The 21,092-nt window shown below is 38.6% G+C and overlaps 1 protein-coding gene across 3 annotated transcripts in view; it reads left to right on the top strand.

Moving 5' to 3' along the window:
• PARD3B (par-3 family cell polarity regulator beta) overlaps positions 1–21,092 on the top strand; it is a 977,832-nt gene that overhangs the window by 379,882 nt on the left and 576,858 nt on the right. For all 3 annotated transcript variants that reach the window (XM_037166016.2, XM_037166014.2, XM_037166017.2), the window contains exon 3: positions 3,158–3,329. In XM_037166016.2, the coding sequence (XP_037021911.2) occupies positions 3,158–3,329 (172 nt within the window). The remainder of the gene's footprint in view (positions 1–3,157; positions 3,330–21,092) is intronic.

The following is a 21,092-nucleotide window of genomic DNA, read 5'->3' as shown; positions in this document are numbered from 1 at the left end:
GCCTGGGTCAGCGGGGCAGAGAGGAGAGAGCTGGACTAGCATGACCTCAGTGAGAAATGCAGGAGAGAGTTTGGAAACTGCTCTGTGCACGGCTTTTCAAACTTTACCTTAGAGGGAAGGATGAAATGGGGTGCGCCTGTAGGGGTGAGTGAGTCCCGAGAAGGCTGTTTTGTTTCTGTTTTTGTTTAGGGTGGGAGAATAAATAGTATGTTTGTTGCCTGAGTTTTCTGTGCATCTCTGGGGATTAGATGCCTAATTACCAGTAGAGACCTGTGGGAACAGGAGTTTTGATTGGAAGTCAAGGCTGTGTGAACAGGTCACTTCGGATCATGGGAACTTTGGGAAATGTCAGTGCTGCCCTGGGTGACACTAGAATCCTGGCATTATAGGAGAGAAGCGGAGGCGCCAGAAGATAGATAAGGCAACAGAAGAGGAAGGGTCCAAATCAAATATTGCCTGTTGGCATTTTGCATAGAGGTTCGACTGCAGTCTCTATGGGGGCAGTGAAAAATCTTCCCCATGCCATAGAAGTTTAAACAAGAAAAAGTGTAATGGAATTTCTCCCTTCGTGTCTAACTCATCTCTGTGCAAGAGGTCATTTTGAATGGGTTTATAGGAGGGGAGTAGAAGCCGTTTTCATACCCCGGCACTTCGGAGCTCAGCATGCTCTCTGCCGAGGAGCTGGAACAGTGGTTTATGTTAGTAGCATATCTGTGTAACACTGTCTGCTAGGAACTCTGCCATCCAGTTCTGTAAGTGTCCCGACCAATCAAGTAATCGAGCTAACAAGCACCTACAACATGCGGTTTAAATGATCAGTGCTGGAACAAGTTTAAGTCTGCGAGCACTGTAGCTGTGGAGGTGAACACTGGACAGGGAGTCTCATCGGCCAGCCCCCGTGGTGCTGGTGGCTTTGGGCACCGCAGATTCGGGGACTGGTCTTTTTCCTTCCAAGGGCACAGACTTTATTTTGTTCATTCAGCCCTTCATCCATACATTCAAAGTGGGCTCTGCAGAAACCATTGCTGTCAGTCACGAGTTGGGAGACAGACCAAGCAACTAATCACAGAGATGATGAGATTCGGGGGCTTTCAGGCCTCACTAGCGTCGTCCTCGAGAAGAGCCATGTACTCCCTGTATGTCAAATGGTAGACCACATTCTTTAGGGCATAACAGCCGCATGGGCAACTACAAATATTCCTCAGTGTAGCCTCTCTTCTTACAGCTTTCTTTTTGGAAAATGGTTACATCTGTGCAAAGAACAAAGTGACACACTATTCTTTAGTTGTCACTTAGGGAAACACAATCTCCAAATTACTCTGTTTTCCCATTTCATGCATTGGTATAACATTGTTACTGCATACTTTATGAATTGGAAAATAGTAAAGTATTTTAAGAAAAATGTTACACCACAGCCATAGATAATGATTTATTTTATGAGTTATTTATTGTAGTGTGTGTATTATATTTTGGACTGGTGTTTTACTTTTTTCTCTTTGGCCCAATATTTAAGACATACATTAAGAGTTAAGGGTGTTAATAAGAGGGAAAAGTAAGGTATTGCTCTTCACTTACATGAAACCATTCATAGTATCTGCATAATAAGCCACGTTGTTTAGTTGATTAGTGCATTCAAATAAATGTTACTGATATGTGTTAGAATTCCCCAGTATCTAAAGTTGAAATTATAACTGTCACAGAAATAGGGGTGAAAATAACACTTCCACCATGTTTTAAAAATTGACTTTATTTTCCATTTCAGGATTTAAAATGTTCAACTCTTCACTTTGACCAGGTTATTAGAAAAAGATAGTTCTATGGATTATTTTTATCCTAGAATAACCTTTTGTGATTAACCCATCGAAGTCTTCTCTGAAACCAGTTCATCAACACTACCAAATAAAAGTAGAAAATGTGTGCACTCACTTTTAAGAATTCAAAAGAATGCCTTTGGAGTAGCATTTGTTTCCTGTGTTGAGAGGAATATTGGATTTTCCAATTAAAAAAGCCTCCATACTGGAAATGAGCCATAAATTATGAAAATTATTTTTGAACAGCCAATTTGCATATCGCTAATTGTATTCATTTCTTTTGAAAGTTTGAACTTGGAATTTGTGATGTTTTGATTGGTTACCCCTGTGCTTCTGTCATTAACACTATGGCGAATAAGGTTCCCTTATGAGTCGGGTTTTGAATGCCTTTCCTGAATAAATGTTTGGATCATAAGTAGGCCTGTTTTATTTAATGAATGGAAAATATGTGGAGATTTACTAGCAGTGTTCAAATTTGCACACACTGCACTTGGCTGGGTTGACAGCCCCTCTCTGAGCTGCCCACGGTGCTCACAATGGACTTTTCCACACCAGTAGGAAGAGGCATTCGGGGTTTCTTGATGGTAGTGCTGTGGGCTGGCCAGAAAGGGCAGTTTCTGCCAGGTTGCCTTCACTGTTTACACAGCAGTGTTTGTCCAATTAATGGAATATTTTATGATATTTTGCCTGTATTGTATAAAAAATGACTTAAAAATTGGCAAACATTTTTATATTAATGACATGTGAAATGAAATTGAGATGAAGATGGCAATTATTAGGTTAAAGGTGCTGATGTTTATTGTCATCCAAATTGGCATTCCTTGGACTTCAACTCATCAAATTGTCAGTCATGGAGGAAAAGAACAAAACTAAAGGCATGTATAAATATGGGTTATCTGTGTGTACAAGATAAACACGAATTCTGGGTAAATGTACGTACTTCATTATGATTGGGTCTCAAAGGAAAGATATGATTATGGGTTTCGTAACATTTATTGTTCCGTTTCTGTATATTGAACTTCTATTTTTTGGAAAACACTTAAAAGAGATCCTGAAGTCCATTCAGGCTTATTGGAAAAGGAGAGGGCAGGAGGCAGCCGCGTCATTCCTTCAAGAGGGTTAACCAACGTTGGTTCTCTTCAGGAATCAACCATCAACCATTCATTGCATCCTGGCCATGGTACTTTTAGACATAATACTGAATTAAGAGTTGTGGGTACAGTCCCATTCAAGTGTTCAGAGTCCATTTTCTTTGAAACCAAATGTAAATCTCAGGCAGCTAGAGCCAGTCTCTGGGCGACACGTGTGTCCTATGAAGTAATTAGTGTTGTTGGGTTTGTTTGTAGCTGATTGCCGTGTTTGATGAGCAAGAACCACTCCGCAAGATTGAGAGCCCCAGTGGAAACCCGGCAGGTCGGCAGAGCCCAGACGCTTTTGAGACAGAAGTGGCTGCCCAGCTGGCTGCGTTTAAACCGATTGGTGGGGAAATTGAAGTAACCCCTTCTGCTCTGAAATTAGGTATGTGTATTCATTGTGGTATGTTTTCCACCTGGTTGATATACATCACCTTGCTGTGTGTTGCTTCCACTTTGTGACTTATCTTGTTAGTATCTTCTAAAAAAATACCTGGTTTCTTTTTCTACATTATTATAGTAATACCAGCAGTATTTTGCATAGCTCTTTGCAGCTGTTGAAGCTCAGACAAGTAGATGCATTTTTTTCCCTTGAATTACAGGTGAATCTGAATCTGTACTGTGTGCCCTTGGTATATCATAGGGGAGGGATAAGAATGTAAGTGATGAGTTTCATCTGTAGCCTATGAGGATCACTTAAAAAAAAAGTCCCTGAAAATGTCACTTGGAATAAGCAAAGCATGATCAAGGAATCTAGACCAGAAATAAAGGTCACTTTCTGTTTTAATCACCTTCTTTTTCTCCCAAACTGTTACACATATCTCAGAGTTTGGGGAAAACATTTTGAAGTTGGTTTCTTAATTCTGTAGAACTGGTTTATTCAAACAAGAGCAACTCACCCAGCAATTTTGCCCACAATTTTTTTTGTTATATTTGTTTTTGAAGGTGTGGGTAGAAGGGAAAAATAAACTTTCTTCTCAAGTTTCACTGAATTTACAACTATAAGAGAAAAAATGTCAGTTTTTGGTGATCCTCTTATAGATAAATTTAGGTCAGGTTAACAGTATGAAGTTTTTGAGGACTTCAATATTTTGATACTTAAAACAATTTTTATTCCTGTTGGTCGTATGCATACCTCTCAAGACAGCTCTAAGCACCTGTTATCGGTTAATTTCCAAACCAGAACAGAGGCTTTTACCACTTTGCTTTTTAAAGCAAAGCATATGCTCAAAATTGTAAAAAGTGTACATACTACTAGTTTTTCACATTTGAAACAGAATGTATATTGTGAAGTTTATTTTACATACCACCATATTTTGCACTGATTTTCTGAAAAGCATCTGTAGTGCCCTTTTTAAGATAACCAAATGGAAATTAATGACCTGTAGTCTTCGTGATTTTCCTCTATCTTTGGGAAAGCAAGCTAGTGAAGCGGTCTCCTGGAACACAGACACTGGGGGGCTTTGTGGAAGCTTCTCTTCACCAGAGGTGAGGTCTGTGGCTTCAACAGCCTCACAGCCCTGCCATTCATTTGCATAATGGATGCCTTTTTTATCCATTATGCAAATGGCATGGGAGGAAAATTAGGCAATAAGGGAAGACGAAAGGAGAAAATTGCTCTTGCTTGTTTTAATATTCTATTTATAAGCAAGCACTGTGGTCTTCAAATGGCTGAACCTCAGACTACCCCTGTGTCTGGGAGTTTGTTTTTACCTTTCTCCTGGGAGCATTCTCAGAGAAACAAAGTTCGGTTTTCTTCAGCTTATTCATAGTTTCTTTTGTGAACCATCTCACCAACCTAACATATGCAGGAAGTAAAGTAAGCTGAGGTTTCTGTTCTTTGCAAGTGGACTTTCTACTTCTTCAATATTGATTTTTGGTAAGACGGAGATAGAAAATAGTATTTATTAAATGGCAGCTATACAACAGGCTCTGAGATCTAGGCCATGCATAAAGCATTCTAAGTCCTTCACTCAGAATAACTCAGTTAAGCCTCATAATACTTAGTTGAGTTCTATTATTCCCTTCATTTAAGAGGTGAGGAGATTGGCACAGAGCAGTTAAGTAACTCCTCCAAAATCACAAAACTATTAGGTGTCCAGGCCAGAATTGGAACCCTTGCTGGTTCCTGTGTCAGGAACAATTTTGCTCTGTTTCTCTCAGATTCTATTTGAAAATAAAAATAAAATAAAAGATTAAAATATAAAATAATATTTGATATTATTTTCCTGGGATTTACTTTGTGAATATGTATCAAAACTGCAAACAGTGAACTCTTTGGCTTCAAGTTCCATCTCCCCCAGGACTGTAGATTGAAGGGTGAGATAGGATGACCTTCGCCATTAGCTGATCAGTGTTGCCTTCCAGTTACTCGGTCTGAAATCGTGGCAGTATCTCCACTTCCTCCTTTTTTCTTCCTACCATCTCCCCTTCCTTCATCCTTCATGTTCATGACCATTGCAGCAAGGAGATCCTCATCATTAATTAGACTTTTGCGCAGGCCTTGAATGACCTCTTTCTATACTCTGCTGCTTTCTTCAAATCCCCGCATCAACCAGAGCTGCCCTTCTAAATCACAAGTCACATAACTCCACGGCTTAACAACCTCCTGCAATGGACTCCTATTGCATGAAGAACCACGTCCAAACTCCTGAGCAAGCTGATGCAGATGGTTCCTCAGAACTAGTTAGAGGAATTTGGGCCGGGATGAATGATGACAAAATCATCCCTTATCTATACTCAGTTCCATCAGATTGAGTACTTTTCATGTCTGGAACTTGAAAAGCAAAGAGAAGAACATATTTATGCAGTTTCTCAGCAAAATTAAGAAAAGAAGCAACACAACCAGCTTTGGTTTCTCCTCATTTTGTTTGTGTTCTTTTTGTTGACTTGAGGGCATGGTGCAGTGGCAGGCTGGACAAGTGTCCTCTCAGGATGGGCAGACGTGCATGGCAGCAGACCCAGAATGGAGGACCGTTCCCTCCCAGAGTGGCACTGTTCGGCCCATGCTGAGATCCCATTTACATGGAAGGTGGGAGGGGTGGTAGAGAAGGAACAGCATTCATGTCCCAGGGATTTGTCATCACACCGTGCACATAAAATGCCAAGCACAGAGCCCTTAATCCCTGCTCGCCATGCAACTCCGGAGGCCATTGGAACTGGTCCTACTTCTCATGGGGCTCATAAACCCCAGCTGGTGCAGCAGGAACAAGGGCTCACTCTCACTGTTTTTTCCTTCTGGAGACCCCTTCAGGAGATGGGGAATGTAATATTGATCAGCCCTCAGGCTTTTCTCACTTAAGGAGACACAATTTAACAAATGGTAGGAATCAAGACGTTTTTCCGACTGTGTCATATTAATCACCAAAATTTTTTTCTGATATCTGGGACTAAGTTAAACTCAAAGTTCAGTATAATTTTATATATTTTTCTAACACAAAATTATCATCAATAATATTCTGTTAAAAAGCAACAACTTTCTCTACTTGCTCCTCTTGTTGTTGTTGTTTTTTTTAATCTTCCAAGATGAAATATTTATGCACAGAACATGCAGAAAGTTCTTATTCATGTGGCCTTCATGATCTAGCTACTTCCTCTCCACCCACTTTTATTCTGGCTACATGTCTACAGTCACCTTAACATGCAGCCACTGTGAACTATTTACTGTTCCCCCAATTTGCCTCCTACAGCAAAGAGACCCACCAAAAGAATCGTTGGTACCCCTTAGAAGGGCCTTTATGAAATGCTTGTTTAGAAAGAGCCAGCTCCAAAGGCTCTGGTAAGCAGCGATTGTCTAGATGATAGTTACTTTACAAAGGAGCAAGTAAAAGCTTAGGGAGAGTGTGTGCTCCGACCTCAGATAACTGGTTAAAGAACTAGAATTGGAACCTTCATGTCTTGACTTCTAGCACAGTGCTCTTTCAACTACAGGACATTTTTTAATGAATTATAGATTTAAATTATCCATGTTTTTAAATATGATATGTGATAAAGTAGCACCTTGTCTCTTTTGGAATTGAGATACAGTGTACATTAATAAACAGATACTGTGCATAGCCGTAAATCAAAAGCTAATAAGGAAATAAAGACTAGAAAATTGAGATGGAGAACATTTTTTTAAAAATCCTTTTCTAAGTTTCTGAAATGGATTTGCTTCTGTCTCTTCATCTTACGTATTTGTGCACACACATGTATGGATGTGTGTGTGTGTGTGTGTGTGTGTGTGTGTGTGTTTAGGGGGAAATTGCACCAAAAGCCTTATGCTGATGGGACTCCTAGGTGATTGCTTTTCTGCAGTGTGGATACTGTTGTACTGCTTTTGACATTTCGAATGTCTACACATAGGGCCTTCTGCACATCAGACAGATTTGTGAGAACAATTTGTTTTGAAGTTTGGAAGAAGAAGTTTTTTAGCTTTTCCCCCCGTGGTTCCTGTGCTGCCCTTATGGCCTTGTGCTCTTCTCCAAAAGGCCTCACGAGGCCCAAGGTTGGCCCAGTCCTTGTCCTTGAGTGGCAATGACAGGGAGCTGCTCCCAGACCCTTCAGCACTTTCTCCAGCTGTGTTCCCAGAGAAGTCATTTAACCTATACCTATCAGGACCACCTTTTTCTAACCCACCCCACCCATCCCCCCCAAAAAAAGTAGAACACATTTGGCCTTTCATAGACGTGAATGTTCTTATCGAAGACCATCCAGGTCACTTCCTGCGTCACTGTCCCTCAGCAGGCCACAGTTTTCTCATCTATAAAACAGACCTTTCTTGCTCTTCTGGGCTGCGACTGCCTCAGGAGAATTTCATGAATACCAAGCTGAATTTGAATCTGACGCCATGTGCCTGTCACTTTTCTTCCCATGGCCCCACTTAATTAGTAGTTTTATTTTAGACATGTTGATGATTTTTCTCAGTACTTCTTGATGGAAACTTGCTATTTTGGGTTCAAACTGCCCTGAGAAAATATTTCTTTAGTTGTAATTATTTTAGCAATTTAATTCAAATAGTATGTCAGGATAAAAAGTCCTTTAAACTTGGTTGTTGCTACTCTTGTGATCTGTATTACCCAGATACAAAGCCAATCTGATTAAAGTTTGCATTTGAAATGGTATTAGCTTTATTCTCCTCTTGTGTGTTCAACTTTGAAGACGAGCTACTTGCTGTTTGAAAGTGATTCTTGTTTTTGAGGTTCGAGAGCTGGAAGGTGCCTCCGATGCTTTATTGTTTCCATGTGTGTTTGTGCTTCTTCAAAACTAAAATGGAAATTATGATTATGTTTTATTATAATTATTTTCAAAACACTGAGTTCTTTGCTCTTTATATGCAGTAGTTCTCAGAAAATATTGTATAGCCATAGATTAAAGTTGGAAACTGTGACTGGTTTCTTCTGATTTTGATAATTCACTGCATAAGGGAAGCATATGGGAACATTTGTCTGAATCTTTAACGAAACCAAATCCCTTTATGGCACTGAACTTCAGGAAAAAATAAAGAAGGGGGAAGTTTATTCCTTTAATTAGGCTGCAGTATGTAAGTAGCTGCCGTGCCCATAATGCGAGTTTAAGTATTGGCATCTGATCCTAGACAAACACCCTCACACCACACACATAGCAGAACTAAAGCTCAGGGCGGGGCAGGGCCTCTGCCGGAGCCTTTGAATTCCAACTACAAAGCGCACCAGCATGTGAGGGTCCCTTGTCGCTGGAAGCTCTGCTGTGGGCTGTGGAACTCTGAGTTGAAATTACCAGGGAACTGAGGTCATTTGCTTGGATGAATCCATAAGTCATAATTTGGTCCCTGAGTTTCATCCTATTTGTTTCCTGTTGCGGCTGATTATTCAAGAGTTAACAGCTAGCTCTAGCCTAGCTTTACTTTCTTTTCTTTTCCTCCTTAGGAGCCTGGTATATATATATTTTTTTCCATGCAGGCTTAGATGAATGATGCTGTAATTAGCTATGGTAACCTTACCAGGCTATCATCAGTCATAGCCCTACAGTCAACAAACTGTGTGCACGCTTTCTGGTGTATCAAGAGCTAAAGCAGGACTGAGGAGGCCACAGTGTCACCGTCCACCCAATTCTGGTCCCATTCTGCTCTCGCGGTGTGGGGTTTTATTTTACTTCATTTGCAGCGGAGGTGAATGTTGCTTTCTGGGAGTGGTCAGGTTATACATTGAACTTTTTTTCTTGATTTATTTATTTATTTTTAATTGATTATGCCATTACAGTTGTTCTATTCCCCCCTTCATTCCCCTCTACCCTACCCCCCTGTCCACACCATTACCCCCTTTAGTTTATAACCATGTGTCTCAAGTTCTTTAGATTCTATATTTCCCCTACTATTCTTGCCCTCCCCCTATCTATTTTCTATCTACTGTCTATGCTACTTATTTTCTGTACCTTCTCCCCCCTTCTCCTCCTCCCACTCCCCCGTTGCTAACCCTCCTTGAAATCTTCATTTCTATGTTTCCACTCCTGATCTAGCTGTCCTCTGAGTTTGCTTTTGTTTTAGGTGTGGTTGTTAATAACTGTGAGTTGCTGTCCTTTCACTGTTCATGTTTTTTAACTTCTTTTTCTTAGATAAGTCCCTTTAGCATTTCATATAATAAAGGCTTGGTGATGATGAACTCCTTGAATTTTTTTTTTAATACTGTGGGAGAGAGCCCAAGGTACTTGGTTAAATAAAAGAATAAAGTCAATACTTAAAGACAAGCCACCCCTCATAAACATTAAAAGGTAATTACCACACAGGAGTAGATTTTGTTTGTGTCAGCTAAGTACAAATTTGAATGAGCATTCAAATACGAAATCTTCTGTATACCTGGCCTTGCCTCCTCCGAGTAAATTACAGACCGATGGTGGCTAAGTGCATAGGTCAGAGACAGGTGATCACTTCGCAACATTCTGTAACAGTGAGATGGGTTTGGCTTGAAAGTACTCTACGTGCTCATGAATGTTTTAAAAGAGATATTATTCATTAAATAATAGAATGCTAAGCAAGAAAAATTTTTAAAATCATCATCTTAACAGAACATTTTCATTTTTCTATCTAATTTGTCTTTGAATTTTAGTCTTAATTCAATTTTCTTTGCAAGTACCTGTTCAGTTCTCCTGTTGTCTCTTTAGTTTTTTGTAATTATAGCCAATGCCTAAATGTAGTAGCTGAATTGTTACTAAGTTTGTTGGACTCAAATAAAAAAGATTAAAGGAAATTTGCATGTAGCCATTTACCCAGACATGTCAGATAGTACACAAAAACTAAGCTTTGTTCTTCTTTCCTAGCTGTGTTTTCTAAGTTGATTATATGACCTCAAAAAAAACCCCAAACAAACAAACAAAAAACCAGTTCACCATCTCCCCTTTGGCCTCTTGCCGATGCTGGATGCACACTGAGACCGAGTCTGCAGAGCCTCTCATAACCAGCCAGAATGAAAGGTCACCTTCCTACCGCTCACTTGATATTAGACCCCTGGGTTTTCAAGCCTCTTTTGCAGATTGCTTTTAATAGCAAGTCCAGTGAGGCCATGTTTGCAGAGGCCTAGTCCCTGAGTAGTGAAAATATTTTCAACCATGCTGTCCTGTGCAGCTTCTTGTACTTTCCTGGACCACTGATAAAGTGATTTGCAGTTTGTACTTTTGATAAAGGAGAGGAAAGAACCCCCACCCCAACCCGCAAACCCCCTAGTCACTCCCTCCTCTCTTTCCCACCCACCGTTACACCTGCCCACTTCTTTCTTATTCCCAGTCCTCACTTCTCTGTTCTCCTGACCAGCCAGTCTGAGCCAGTGAGGACTAAGCAGAATGGCTCTTCATTTTCTAGATATAAGTGCTGTTTTGCAGAGCCTGCTTTGTAGGGTTTCACATGTCTATTACAAAATGCTTTCAAATGACTTGCCTGTATTAAAACCTTTTTAACAATATGACTCAGATTTTTATACACATAAATCTTTGTGACTGTAAAATAGCTTACATTTCTCATAAATTTCTAATCGCACCTAAACGAATTATTTATAATAACTGTGCTGATTTTCTTTTGCAGTTTGAAGTTCAAGAATCTTGCTAATAATTCAATACATGGCAAAGCCTTTTTTGCACTAACAACTTAAACATAAGGTTTAGCCTTTGGGATTTTTTTTCTGTGTGTGTGCATATGCATGATTTTTTTTTTCTTTCTGCCCAGATGAGCAAGGGGGAAAAAAGTCCACTAATTTAATTATTTACAGAAGATCTATCTTAAGGACAAGTCACTCAGAGTTGGACACGCTTTTATGACTGGCTCAGGATTTTCTCATTTGCTTTATCTGATAAAGCCGTATGATGAATTATGCCCCAATATGCACACTTTTGGTTATTTCCTTGCTCTACACCCAATTTGAAATTTTACTAAGATCTTGATTCAGCTCAATGAAAGTAAGAAATACTGAAACAGCTTGATCTGTTCATTATCATGTTCCAAGGTGATAAGAAAAGGTGACAGCCTTTGCTAGCAATTGCCATGAGAAAAGCTATCTCTCTTGTGTTTGCCCCTCTTTAATGTTTACCAGATAAAGAAGACAACCTCCCAGATATCCCCACCACACCCTGTCAATTTGTCATTGAAACAACACATCCATCATTGGGTACACAGAAAATGGTTCTCCCTCTGTTTATTCGTGGACTTAATGAGAAAAACCTTGATAGCTATCCGAAAATACAGGTAACTCTCTAAAAATACCAGACAAAAATCTGATTATTCTTCTATATAAATATGAGACTCTGTTAAAACTTTTCAAACTCCTTTACATATGGAAGAAATTTGGGGCCCTATGTTTTTTTTCCTGTGTGTAAAATTAAAGTAAAGGAAATTATGTGGTCCATCTTGCTTATTTTCTTTTTGTTTATGTGGAAAACTTGGCTATGATTACTTAATGCATGAATGTGGAATATGGCAGGATCAAGGAGAATACGGGAGGGGGCTTCCTGCCTCACCACAACCTATTTAAAGTCCTGATGCTTGTTTTTGGTGTTTTAAGATAACATTGACTAAGGGAGTCATTACTTCACTGTCCATCTTTCTTAAGATTGTTAGTAAGAATGGTGTTTCTGTACCCTTTTGCACTATTTGTTCTGAAAAATGGCATGGATAACAGCAAGCTGAATGGCTTTGTGTCATCTGGCTCTGCGTAATTGTGATGATCAATTAAACTCTTCTTGTGCTTTTAAAACAAATAGACTTTCTACCCCAGAGATCTGAAATCATGAGTCAAACTTATTTCACAGTTCAGTAATAATGTCCTTTGACCTCAGGACTTTAGTTTGCTGTTACATTGAACTGCCCCTACGACAGAGTTCAGCATTTGTGCAGCTAACATCTGCTCTTTTTCGATGATTGGACTTGAGAATGTAGCTATTGAAATCGGTGCATTTGATGTCACTGCTGCAGAAGAGGGTGGCATGCATGTCACTGACTTCAGTTAATCAATAATTATTTATTGCTAGTCCAATGGATGGAAAGTATTTATGCTAGGCTACCAGAAGAATATAAAATATCACAAGTCATGAACTCATTTCCAAGCAGCTTGCAATCTAGTTGACTTCAATTGCTGAGTGCATCTCTAAACTTGGTTAGGTTTCCATTTTTATAGTTTACAACCATTCTTATAATAATACCGAGCATACAATGACAAAACCTTATAGTTGAAAAAGATCTTACCTCATAATAAATTTAGATGGACATGAAAGCTTTCTGTGTGATCCATTAGTCATGTGTAGTGTCTCTCCATTGCTTAGTCAATTGTTTTTCTTTGAGTCTTTGCTTGATGAAGAGGCTCATGGAAATAATAAAACTTAAACTTTGTAGACTATCTGTGATTCTGCAGTTTTCATGACTCTCTGTCTTGGGCAGTGTGGCGAGTTTTGTATCCTGTTAGGTGACAAGAAATAACTAAATTCCAAGTCTTCCCACTGCCACCAACAATGTCCTCTGCTGCCCAAGATGGGTCTCCAAGGACTTTATGTGCTGATGGGTGAATATTTGTCTATCTGTCCATTCATCTTTTTTATTCTTTTCCTCAAAGATTCTCCAGTCAAATATACTTCTTTAATTATAGGTAATTAAGTTGGAGACCAGATTTCTACCCTGGTCAGCTCAGGAAACTCAGGGTTCAAAAGAATTAGTTGCACTCTAAGCAGGAGGTGGATGTCGATGACCCACTCCTTGCCTCTTTTTCACTGAGTCCCACACATAGACCCCCAGGGGCGGTCTTTTCTTCTCTAAGTCTATAGGCTGCACACCTCAGCCTCATTTGTTTACATTATACATAAAGTTTGAGGACGATCTATTTTCAGTCTCTCTATTTTTCCAATTCAAAACACCCTGCTTCAGTTGAATGTCCAGAGTAACTAAACAGGCTTATCATTTAAGTGAATTTTTCTACCCTGTGGGCTGTATTGGCAAGGAGCATCTGGACCATCTTGAAAAATTCCCTTAGAGGAAATCTAGAGAATTAATTTTGTGCTTTTTCTCCTTTTCAGACTAGTCACCACCCTCTTTAAAAACTTACTAAAAAATTAACTTTATGTAAAAGAACTTCCTAGATTACTTTATTTCTCTACTTTTAAAAATAAAGTTTATTGTTTGTTTGGCAGTTATCATATACATCATATAATTATGTTCTATCTTCTTAAGGTGAAAAGTTATGAGAGGTTAGGCAAAATTCTGATATGATTCATATCTTCTTGAAAATTGATTTTTCTAGTGCCTAAAATGTAACCTGAATATATTTGACTTCATTTCTTCTATAATATCTTAGTTGAGCAAGTAGGCAATGTATTATTTCCAGAAGAAATAAGGGGTAAAGAAAGCTGTGGATGATATATAACATGTTTACAATAGTATAGTGTAAAAATTCGGAGCGTGAGCTGTGGGGTAAGATGACATGGGTCAAATATGGTTCTGTCCTTCACAGGCTGGCTGATCTTAGGCTAGTGTTTCAGTTTTCTCATCTGTAAAACGGCTAAATTAGTAATGGGCTAAGGAAGTTGTGGGCCACAAAAGCATTTATATATATATATATATATATATATATATATATATATATATATATATACACACACATATGTTTATATATATAGACATACATATCTGTATCTATCTATATAGATAAACATATAGATATAAATATGTATATAGGCATACATATAGATAGCTATAGATATAGATAAATATAGATATAGATATAAAATACCTAACGTGGTACCTGGCGTAGAATAAGTGGTAAACAACTACTAGTTACTATTATTATTTTTACCATTATACTTATTATTGATCATTGGGAGAAAATTATAAAAATTATTAAATCTCCTTATGTTTTGTTATTTTTTATCTGATCTTCTGTTCTTCCTTTTTCCCCATTTTCAGCTCTCAACCCATGACATTATATTCTCTCTCTCTCATTATGGAGATTTTTTTCATTTATCACAATAGAGATTTTAGTCATCTTATGCCTTCTCTTAATTCAAAAAATAAATTTGTTTCTTCTCTCTTCAGGCTTATAAAATAAATGGTAAAACAGTTTATTGAAGACAAAGCAATTTCCAGGGACAGTAATCCCGATAGTATAATTGCTGCAAAGTTTTCAAATAATACCTTTGTGCTTGTTTCTAGAGATTTGTAGAAGGGTAATTGCTTTGATTTCTTTTATCTTTACTTAACTCAAGTATTTACTTTCATGTCCTCACCCTGATTCAGCATATTATTCATAAGAATTTTCTTTTACAATTGATAAGTGCATGCTGTTCATGTTTGACAATACTTTCCCCAAGGGAATAACAATTTATTTTTAATGTCGTTCCACTCACCCGGCTGACCTAGATTTCTGTGTCAGTCAGGGCGGCGACAGGAAACAGATGGCAATGCTCAAAGGTGTAATTGAAGAGAATTCTAAAATGGGAGTAGTTATGAAAGTGAGGCACTCGTGTTTTAAAAAGATTGGAGCGCTCTTACCAGCCCAAGCCTGAAAAGGGCAAGGGCGGAAAATCCGTACCAGCCTGGTGAGAGCTACAGATGCCGACGTGGGAGGAAGGCCCTCAGAGGATCAGAACCTGCGACCCAATGTTGTCCAGTGTTCCCACTGTCATGGGTGCAGCTGGCAGAGAGGGAGCCCAGTGGGGGATAAACCTCCTAAAATCTGCATTTTAATATCCCCTTCTTTCTACCCACTGATCACCATCTGCTTCCTCACGGCCATGTCCTACAGCAGCCAGAGGGAGACTGGCCTGTGTGGTGCACTGAGTTACTGAGTGGAAGTCGGCCCCTGGGGGCCAGAGCTGGGCTTACAACACCGGGGCGTGGCTCTAGGTAGCAGCATGGCAGTGGACCACCACCAGTACATTGTCTCTGTGTCTCTGAGGTGACTTTTTTTTACATAAGATGCCGGTAGAGATCAATAATGCTTTGACATTGGCAAACAGTTGATTAGATATTTGTCATAGAACCTACCTATTGAAACTGGAAAATCATTGAAGTAAACTTTTTTTCTGAAGGTCATTACAATTCAGTGCAATAGTTGGTACTTTTTATTTTTTTATTGAGACATGCATAGGTAATATTTACATACACATACACAATACACTGAAATGTAGTACCCACCTCTATGTAACATTACCATTTTTTGGTGACTATATTCCACCACCTTTATAATGTAATAAAGCACATCACCTTTCAGTTTACAAAAAGTACACGGGAAATATTTCTTTTGTATCCCCCTTCCCAAACTTTCATAGAAATGGAAGTTTTAAGTAAATATAAAGTGGGAATTTGGATTAATAAAAACCACTGGAAATGGGAAGAGAGGAAGATGGCAAGTGAACAGAATTAGATGGACAGATATGCGACTGAGACTTTAGGCCACCTAAAGGCCTTTTCCTTTTGGCCTGTGGCCTGGGGTAAATAGCCTGCCTGCCTGTTTCATGTGCATATCTATCGAAGTGAAACCTGTCGCTGAACATGCTTTCTTATGTCACCTACCTAATTCAGAAGAGAAGTTTGTCCAGAAAAGATCAGTGTATTGACAACAAAAGTTGAAGCTACTTGTTAGTTTTAAACAACTGAGTTTCTCATTCTGAAGAACAAATGGGCAACCACCATTCACCAGTTGTTTAAGAGAAGAACCACTCCAAGTGATTGCTGGGTAGAGGCAGGTAGAAGGGGATGAAATGGTAATGGGAAAAATATAATATAGACAAATTTTTTTAAAAAGAAAGGCAAAAAATAGATAACGCTAGGATAAATCTGACAAGACAACCTTGGAAAAAAAACAAAAGAAGCTGTAGGAGCTACTTCCCCATACACCAAGATTTATAAAGTTGTAGTAATTGATTCAGTGTGATTTTTGCACAGTGACAGGTGAATGGCATAGAAGAGAAACTTCCAACAACAGACCCTCACAGTTTTATGTCAGGTTAGATACTGGTCTTCAGTGTGGAAAGGATTATGTTGAGTCAATTCAACATTTATACAGGGGAAAAAAAAATCCTAATCCCTATCTCACACCCTATATAAAAATCATTACTATGTAAATAATAGACCGAAATATTAAGGATGAGAAAAAAATTTGGAAGACAACAAGTGGGAATATGTACATACATTCGAAGTTAAGCTTATTTTTTAAACAGGACATAAAAAGTGCTAGCTGTAGCAAAAATTCTGGTAAATGGGATTATGTAAGATAAAGGACTTCAGTCCAATAAAAGGTAACCCTAAAATAGTGAAAAAAGAAAAGCTGCAGATGCCAAGAAGATATTTGTAATACATAGACTAGATAAAGGATCCTGCCCAGTGCATATACAGATCTCTCAGAAATGACAAGAGAAAAAAGAGACAACTAAATAGAAAAATAAAAAGAAAAAAAAAACCCTCTAACAGACACTCCACAAAATGGACACTAAAATTGCCAGTAAATATATAAAGGGATTAAATTTCATTAATCTTCACAGAAAGGCATAGTAAATTCACATTGCAAATTGAAAAACAAAATAGATAATGTAGGAGTGGTTGATAACTCAAAATATGAACTAAATATTTGTGAGTCCATAGTAATGTAAAAAATGACATTGAATAAATAAAGGTGGTGGCAGAGGTGGTAGGGAGGATCAAACCTTTTTTACAAGACTTCCAAATAACACATGTAGCCGTTTCTTTCCCCTTGAGTGTAGGCTGGACTGGGGACTCACTTCCAAAGAACAGGATATGCAAAAAGAAAAGTAATAAGGGTACAGTGTTGAAACCCAATGGACACTCCCTGAACTAGCTAATCAAGATCACTATGCCCAGGGAGAAGTGAGCAGCCGTCATGTTCCCTGATACATGTTCCATCATGTTCCATGATGTCTTGAGCAGAACAGTTCACCTTGGTGGTGTTCTTCCCCAAAATCTATAACCCCAAGTTAAGGTTAAAAAAAACAGTAGACAAACCCAAGTTGTTTCTACAAAATGCCTGGCCAGTCCTCTTCACAACTGCCCAGTAGATCACAGACAACAAGGAAAGAGTAACATACTGTCTCAGGCCAGAGGAATCTCAATGACTAAATAAAGTGAGGTGTCCTGAATTGTTCCTGGGACAGAAAAGCATGTTAATGCGCAAACTGGTGAGATCCAAATGTAGCCCATAGCTTAGTCAACGGTCACACACCCAAGTTACCTTACTAGTTTTCACATGTGTACTGTGGCTGTGCAACATGCTAACACAGAAGTAACTGGATAGTCTCCATACCATCTTGGCAAGTTTTTGTGAATTTAAAGTAAAAAATGAAAAGTTGGTCTATTTTTTTTAAGTGTGAGACTTTAATAATTCACTAGAAGTTCTAAAATGAAAAAGATAATACCAAGTGTCGTTAAGGCTGTGGAGTAACTAGAACTCTCATATGCTGCAAATGCAAAGTTAGATTGTTTCAGCATTTTCTGAAAACTGTTTAGCAGTGTCCGCTAAAGCTGAACTTCCCCTACAGTCATTCTCCATGACCCTGCTGCTCCAGTCCTAGTTCTACTAGGGCCTTCTCACCAGGAGAGAGCACATACACAGCATTCACAGAAAGGTATCACAGCATCCCTATTTCTACTAGGGCCAAATTGAAAACAGCTTACATGGCCATTAATAATAAAACAGTATATTGTAGTATATTTATATGACAGAATGCTTTACAACAATAATATTGAACTACTTACTACAACAATAACAGAACACCTTAGAAGAAACTCACAAACTAGAATAGGGATGTTGATATCTTCATCTTCCATGGCAGGGGAATGAGAAATACAGACAGAACTACCTGAGTCAGGCAAGTGTAGATATTTAAAAAATTAAAGTGGCAGTTAATAAAAAATTCATTCAATGAATATTTATTGAACACTTAACTATATCCCAGGCATCTTTGTGGGTGCTTCAAATATAACAGTAAGTAATTAAAAAATACAAAAAACCTTCTGTTCTCCTGTAGTTTATATATTACCGAGGGGAGATGATAACTTTGAGGAAGGAGTTACCAATATAGTGTGTTGGACAGTGCTAGCAGTTTTTGGGAGAACACTAAAGCAGAATAAGGAGAAAGGGGCTGGTGGTGGTGAGAATGGCAGTACAGGGGTGAACAGAGTGGCATTTACACGGACACTTGGAGGAAGTTGGGAATAAAAGGGGCACAGATTGATTAGACAAGGGAGGGAGCGAACTGTATGTGAGGAACATCCCTTATCCTTCATATCCTAATTGATGTTCAAGGGATCAATTAGTACTACTTAAAGTTGGGAAAATAAAGAATTATGTTATACTATTAGCAATTAGCCCCAAAAAGAGTCAAAAATAGAAATGTTATAAGAGTAACTACTAGGGCATTTGAGGCTGGTAATGCAAGAGAGAAAGAATTTTATTTTTTGTTTTATTTCTTTCTTCATGGTTTGGATTATTCCAGTGGTATAATTTATACTTAAAATAACATTTTAAATTGGGTGGCAGTAGGCAAGGAATGTGAGGGATGTTATTAGAGAGCCTTAAAACCACTCTAGTTGTATTTTTGAAAGGTAAGCCATTTGCAAAACTTAGTACTTACTGTTGATAAGGAATTGCTGGTGACCCCTTGTCAGCTTCTTGGAAGAACAGCTCGCCCCCTTTTCTCCAACTCACAGACCCAGCTGGAAGGCTCAGGAATGAGTGTGACCGTGGCCAGCTCTGAGCACAGCTGTGAAGTCCCCCCAAATCCACCCAAGTTCAGGGGCATGGCAACCCCCCAACAAGCTGCCACCCAGACTGGGTTCCTGTGTCTGTAGCATTCGTCTTTTTGTTTGTTTGTTGGATTTTTACTTGGGAGAATTTTGAATTGTATATTTTGAAAATGTTATCACACATAGTTATCTAAATGTAAAATAACTAAAACTACTTCTCCTAAAGTATGCAAATAGTTGGGGCACTTTTTGTCTTGTTTTGCTTGGATTATCTGGATAACTAGCTCCATTTTCCACCTGACTTAGCGTAAGTAGACTCAGCCAGAGTATTTTCCCAGAGGTCGCACAATGGCTCAAAGCTGGAGTGGTTGGTACTAAGAAATGCGGGAGGGGCAATGAGATTTTGGTTGTCCATTGCGTGTTGAATCTGATAACATTTAGACGTCATTTAAGAATTTCCTTATTTTGAAATATATTAGTGTTAAATCTTGAGTGAATATACTTGCTCTCTCTGTAATGTGTGTATTATGGACTGAAAGTCTCAGGGTTTCAGACTGAGGCCGTGGTGAAGAATGCAGCCAAAGAGCGTGTGTGTGCTGTATGGGGATGGGGGGAGGAAGGTGAGCCAGAGGAGAGTTCTTGTTAAAGAAAGTAAAAACATCATCAGAAAAGACAGACATCATTGGTATTATTAAATTCAACGAATGAATATAGTGGGTAATTTAGAGGAGAAAATTCAGCATGTATGGAAAAAATATTCAGGTAGCTTTTATTACCCATAAAGCTATCTAAATAAAAATTGTTTAAAAATTTTGTGAGATTTGAGAAAGTATTCATTATATTTATAATTTAATGTCCAAATTAGCAAAATAATTAATAAAAATACATTTTGTTTTAAAATAACTTGACTTGCATAATTTGACAAATATTAATATATCATTGTTAAAATGTATTAACAGTAGTCAAGACTTTTTAATCTTTTCATTAGTCAACTGAGAATATTAAAACAATTTTCACATATGTTTAGACATATAAGTTCTGCTACTTTATCACTGAAATCGTTGGAGTTTTATGTTGAAAGATGGAATGGAATTAAAATTGAGTAACACTCAAGGGAAGATTTGGCAAACTGATTTCAAGGAGTTTCAAATTTAGATCAGTCATAGCTAGGGCTCCTAGGAAGAGTAGCAGTTCCCTTTCTGTATTTAATGTGAATAACATTAATATTAAAGATAAATGTGTGTAATAGATAAGTCAAAAAGTGATGTTATAGGATATGGGTTGTCAGTTTTCCTGGGAAGTGTTTAGTTCAGTAGCTGGAAATGAAGTGGGACTGGAATTTGGAGGAGGGCATTTCTCCTCTTTGGGGAGTCAGATGTGATTAGGAAGATAAGGGTCATTTCTACATTGCAAGTGTTAAGATTGTAATTCCCCTTTCCCCCCACTTACATACTAGATAAGGGTTCAGTGCTGCAGCTGCATGAACCAACACATGTGAAGACTGGACTCAAGTCTGGCAGAAGTAATGTAGAGGAGGCGTGGACTAATGACTCGGGGGAAGAATTGCTTCCCCTTTGCTCCACTGGTGTCACAGGGGACCCCATGGTGTCTTAATTCACCATTGTCCAAGCAAACAATCCTGTGGAGCTCCGACGCCAACACAACCTTCGCTGCTACACTTGGCACATCTAATGATGGTGGCAGACTTTACCCCAACGTAGGCAGTGATATTGGTCACTACAAGATTGGGAAGTCTCCAGATTAACTCTGGAGAATTCCGCCCTTAACTCTGGAGAATTCCACCCCCTCCTCTCCCTTTCTCCTTTATCTCTTTATTTCAAGCCGCCTTTTCCCCCATCCTTCTTCATTTCCCCCTCTTCTTTCTCCCTCTCACAATCTCAACTTTCCAACAAAGCTCACATAGCAAAATTAGGTAACTCCTAATGTTCATCTTTCTGATGAACA

The sequence above is a fragment of the Artibeus jamaicensis genome, unplaced genomic scaffold, assembly GCF_021234435.1.
Source record: "Artibeus jamaicensis isolate MK-2021 breed Jamaican fruit bat unplaced genomic scaffold, CSHL_Jam_final contig_1015, whole genome shotgun sequence".
NCBI classification, from domain to species: domain Eukaryota; kingdom Metazoa; phylum Chordata; class Mammalia; order Chiroptera; family Phyllostomidae; genus Artibeus; species Artibeus jamaicensis.
The sequence above is the reverse complement of the archived record's forward strand: the minus strand, read 5'-3'. Positions and strand labels throughout refer to the sequence as shown.